General features: G+C 36.1%; 1 protein-coding gene across 1 annotated transcript; it reads right to left on the reverse strand.

The window, feature by feature from the left end:
* Nucleotides 1-1571: 1571 nt before the first annotated feature.
* LOC115984621 (putative disease resistance protein RGA1) lies at nucleotides 1572-5496 on the reverse strand. Its single transcript, XM_031107644.1, has 3 exons — nucleotides 2492-5496; nucleotides 2100-2194; nucleotides 1572-1669 (listed from the first exon to the last, which is right to left on the reverse strand). The coding sequence occupies exons 1-3, from the start codon at nucleotides 5494-5496 to the stop codon at nucleotides 1572-1574; spliced, it is 3198 nt and encodes a 1065-aa protein (XP_030963504.1).
* Nucleotides 5497-5637: the final 141 nt, after the last annotated feature.

The raw sequence follows: 5637 nt of genomic DNA on the forward strand, positions 1-5637 counted from the left end.
AATGTGGAATCCATCCAAAATCTAGTGCATTTCTAAACTCAAAAATTTCAAGCTAAGCTGTTAATCCAAGTTTAGCTACAGAACAATCATTTTACAGGCATAGAAACCAAAATATTGCCATTACCCAATCTGTTCAAGGGATGGTTTGAGCTTCACTTCACATGATATGAGGTTTAGGATTTTCTTTTAAGCCTAAATTGCTTGGGCAATCCTCCCTTGTTTACCTTTGACTTCTATTCATTTCATTTTAGTGTGCTTATAAATTCTTCATATGGAATCGCAAATAGTTGCATAAATCATTAGCATTGAAGATGATAAAAGAAGTTCTTTTTTTAAGGTTCTATGATTACTAAAAAAAAATGATATGCAGAAGTATATGCCCAAGCAGTGTTAAAACAAGCACCATTTTGATCCCAAAATTGGAATATTTTGGACATGAGAAATCATATGCCAGTCATCGCAAGTGCTTTTTTTTTTTCAAAAAAAAAAATAAATAAATAAAAAGAAGGGAACCATCACTTTGTTGTTGACAATTGCAGAGCCTAAAAGTTGAGCACCAACTATGAGGCCCAGGATTTTTTAGGCTTCAATTGCTTCTGTAAGTGGCTTAATTGAGCTGTTTTCTATTTTCAGAGCCCAAAATTTAAGAAGCAAAACGAAGGGAAGGGGTTTACTAAATGTGCTGTGAATACCAAAACCCAAAGATAAAGAAGGCATTTCAGATTGATTTATGATATTGGACTAAAAGTAGAAATAAGTGTTTTGAGAGTTGAATAAGGAAAGAGTCATCCACATTCATCCCTAGAGTCTTTAGTTGAATGCAGAAGCTAAATTCCTAAATAACTTTTAAAAAGTGTCCATTTAAATAATTAATGTTAAATAAAAAAAATATGATTTACCAATTTTCCCAAAAATAATGTGGGGCGTTTCTTTACTTTAGCGTGGAAGATAAGGAGCCGACATAATGAAATAGTAGTAGGTGCGACATAAAAGGAGGCCCAAAACTGAAAACCCAAGCACCCCACAAAAACCCAGTACCCACCATGGGTGATGGGATCTCCAACTCAACAATAAACATCGCAGCCATGAAAGGCTTGCTGTAATCCTCAATTCCCAACCATCTCCTAAAATTCTTTTCATTAAAAAGATTCGACCAGTTCTTATAGATGAATTGCATGATTTACATCTACAATGGTCAATGAATATGAATGCCCAATTAATACAACTTCTAGACTCACACACATGGCAAGAAATGCAAAACAAGTGCTGTTGCATTTTAAGACATCACAAACATAGAAAATACAAATCTTAGCAGATAGAGAATAAATTAGCAACTTTAGCTATCTAAATTAAAAAAAAGGGGGGGGGGTGTGGGTGGAAATTCTAAAAACTAAATAATGATATGCAAATCTGGACAGTTATTCCCTTTGCTTATGATATATTAGTCAAAGGACCCTAACTGAGTAATTGCCTATGAAGCATTTCAATAAATGTTAGGTGATTAAATATGCATCAAGTGAGTGTAAACTCATCTATATAATGAAGCCATACAAAATTACACACTAAAGGTGTCAGAAGTGATTGTCAGCCAACCAAGTAAATCCAGCAGCGAGAGCTTGTTTTCCATGTCTGAACTCTGCTTTATCGTCAATGGCAGCTTTCTTTGATGCTGCCAACCGCATTTGTGTATGGCATACCAGAGTTAGCCAAATACTGCTCAGCCTTTCTCTTCCACAACCATTCTACCAAACAAAACTTTTAGAATTTAGAGACAAAAAAGAGAGATAGAATAAGATGATGTAGAATATGGAACTTATAATATTTGTAGTATCTTGCATGAAAAATTGGAGGAAAAAGTCATATATGATTAACTAAATCTGCAAATGGGTATAACATTATAACAAGATAAGGATTGAGTTGGGAATTAGTGGGAACGTTGGTTTTGCTGGAATTTGAGTTTTTTCAAAGTTATTTTATGCAGGACAAAGCAAAGATTTCAAAGCTTAAGAATCAAAACGAAGGGAAGGTATTCCTTTAGGTTTGTAAAAGCTATATTGAAGCTAAAAATTGTAAAACTTGAAAGTAAGGGAGAAGATTACCTGAGAACTTGCACTTCATCTGCTCCCAACTCAAGGATGTAAGCAATTTTGGACCACCCTCCCCTGTTTCGCCTTGTGCTTGGGAAATTATGCATCTGGAATTGCAAATAAATTGCCCAATATCATAATTGAATAAAATAGAGAAGTTAAAAAAAATAAATAAATAAAATCGAGAAATGACACACTGAAGAACGTACCTGAGGAAGTGTATTCCGTAGTTGAACTTTTCTCAAATTAAGCAACCTTTTCAACGTAAGGAAAGTTTTGGGATGTGAGAAATATTAGTCCAATCCTCCTCAATTTCCTTATAGCATTTTTGCTCTAAGTGGGGGACATTTGAAGATTTCCAGAGTGTGTAAAGAGGTGAGGTGACTCATCTTTCGGGAAGTGACATTAGATTGGGACACCCCAAAATCTCTAATTCCTCAAGAGAAGTTAGATTTTTAGACCACTCCACTGGCAGAGACTCCAAGTCTTGCATCATCCACAAACGCAATTGCTTTAATTTGGAGAGAGGAGGAGAGAAGGAGGAGGAAGAGGAAGATGATAGAAATGAAGAAGTCCCTCCCGTTGTATTCATCGTCATCGCAATTGTCTGTTGCAATGGCTTAAAGCTGGTCCTTGTCAACTCAAGTCCTTCTTCAAGATTTGGAAATAGCGGCATGCAAGTCATCTTTGGGCAACCCCATAAACAAAAATAAGAAAGACGCGGAAAGGATGGCAAGGGTATGTGTTGCTGATGGTGATTACTTGATGATGTTGATGTTCTCATTGCCGCATTGCCATTATCCACAATATCTGTCCTCCACCATCCTTTTAGATTAGGGCAATAATAAATTTTGAGCGTCACAAGGGATGGGAAAAACTTTGACGGTGATGCTAGTGAAGCAAAGATCTCATCAGTGATATCTCGGTCTGTCATGTACTCCAAACCATCCATTTCATCAATAATTAGTTTTTGGAGATATGGGAGTTGATATAACGGTGGCAAATATTGGCAATTCTTACAATTGGATATAAATAATTTAACAAGATTTGTGAGTAAAGAAAGCCAACTTGAAAATCTCACACCCCTGTAACCATTCAATACCAAAGATTTTAGATTTTGATGTGGTTGGAGGCCATCCATGGAATTTTCATCATCATGGGCATCTACAGCATCATCACCCTCCAGGTTCCATCTTAATTCCAACTCACTAAGATGTTCTTTCTCTTTCAAATTTGCAGCCTTGAATTCTGAGGTGGTATCTTTCACCCATGCCAAATTTATAATCTCTATTTTTCCTCTCAGGTTGTTGAGCTTGTTCAATTCTACTAGTCCATCGCAATGCTTTGAAGAACCTACAGGGTCCTTACTTACAACAAATAAGGTTAATGTTTGAAGAGAAGTCAATTGCCCTAATCCACTTGGCATATGAGTCAAATTCTCACAACCACTTATGTCAAGGTGCTTGAGATTGACCAATTTTTTAATGTCTATTGGTAACTCCCTAAGGTTTTCACACATGGAGAGCTTTAATGTTTGCAAATTCACCAATTTAGTAATAAAACCAGGGAGAACCTCAAGATCATTAAAAGAAAAATCAAGGTACTTCAAATACATCAAATTACCTATGATATTAGGCAATGTCTTCAATTTTAAACCATGTAGGTCTAATGCATGCAAATATCTAAAATTAGAAATAAGTGTTTTGAGAGTTGATTCTTCCTTTGTTCCCTGATCATAGTTCCAATTATGGTATGCCAAAATGAATGTTCGTATCTTATTTGCTTTAATCAATGTGCTTAAATTCTCCGCAAAGAATGAAACCTTGTAATATGGAAAAGATAGATGACGAACTTTTTCATTGACATTTTTTGCATTAGAATCAACCAATGCACATTCAATTCTTGATACTAATTGTGCAAGATCATGAATTAAATCATGCATTTTAAACTTCATATTCATGCCTTCATCTTCTTCTGCTTCTTGGAAAAAGGATCTCCAAATTAGATCCATGAAGTACTCATTGGCAACATCCTCTAATTGTAAGTTTTCCTCTGGTGATTGAATAAATCCCTGTGCTATCCATAGTTGTATCAATGTCAGCTTATCAATCAAATAATCTTTGGGAAATAGTGAACAATATGCAAAACAACACTTCAAATGTGATGGAAGATGATCATAACTCATTTTTAGAACTGGTAAAACACCATTCTTTGATTGAGTTACATTTGTAAGTTCATTATTTTTTATATATGACCATTCATCTTTTGTGTTTTTGAAGTATAAGACCCTCCCAATTGTCTTTATAGCAAGAGGCACTCCTTGGCAATTTTCTACAATTTCCATTCCAATTGCTTCAAGGTTAGGATCAACAGTCTCTTGCTCTTTTTTAAATGCCATTTGCTTCAATAATAACCAAGATTGACTCTTTGATAGGCCTTCTAAAAAATATGGTGAGATTGTGCTAGTAATTTCCGCAACCAGTTTGGTCCTAGTAGTTACCACCACCTTACTTCCTTTTGCACCACCCATTAAAAGTCTTTTCAATTCACACCAACTTTCCTTATCTTCATTCCAAACATCATCCAATATAAGTAGGTACTTCTTTTGGTTGAGATTTTGGCGAAGTTTATTTTGCAATTGATCCATTTCAAAGTTTTCAGGTTTTTTATCAATTGCAGATGCAATGATCTTTTCAACAATTATTTTTAATTCAAAGATGTCGGAGACACACACCCACATCTTCAACTCAAAATAAGTTTTGACTTTCTCATCATTGTACACATATTGGGCGAGTGTGGTCTTCCCCAGGCCACCGATTCCCACTATGGATATGAACGAAACGTTCTCTTCCACATCAAAGTCCAATAACAGATCAATGATGGCCTTCTTATCCCCTTCTCTCCCGATAACTTCTTCTTCGGTTACAAATGAGTGGGTTTGGTCCCTACCCCTAGTCACAACCCGTGTCTCTAAAGGATGACCTACCAACTGGAAGTTGTTTCTATCATTTGCTATATCATTAAGTCTCTCTCTCATAGCCTTAATTTTGTGAGCCATCTTAAGACCAAAAGCAAGTTGGTTTGAACTCGAAAAGAAAATGCGTACCTTCCTTGCCATTTTAGTACCACCCATCACGCTTTGCCGCAATACATGAGTGGAGAACTCACACAACAAGTCATCCACATCAAAAAATGCATCTCTGAGGTTCATGAGCCAGTCCCTGACTTGACGATTACTGACCTGCATCTCCTCTGCATCCTCGAGAACAGCTTGAATAGTGGAAACTGTGTTTGACATTTTTTCGAGCTCATCTTTCATACCCCAGATGGATCCAATCTCTTGGAAGGTCGAGGAACCCAACCTTTCGATGATTGTCCTCGCAACGCCATAAAGGATTGCATCAGCCATTGCTTTTTGTGGATGAAAGAAAACACTGAAAGAAAGATGAGAAAGCTGAAAGCAAGGATGAAATGTGGGAGAAGGAATATTAAAGTAAATACTACGGAGACGTTGACCAGTTTGTTTGTTTTTTTTTTTTTTTTTTTTTTT

The sequence above is a fragment of the Quercus lobata genome, chromosome 4 (assembly GCF_001633185.2).
Source record: "Quercus lobata isolate SW786 chromosome 4, ValleyOak3.0 Primary Assembly, whole genome shotgun sequence".
Taxonomy (NCBI): domain Eukaryota; kingdom Viridiplantae; phylum Streptophyta; class Magnoliopsida; order Fagales; family Fagaceae; genus Quercus; species Quercus lobata.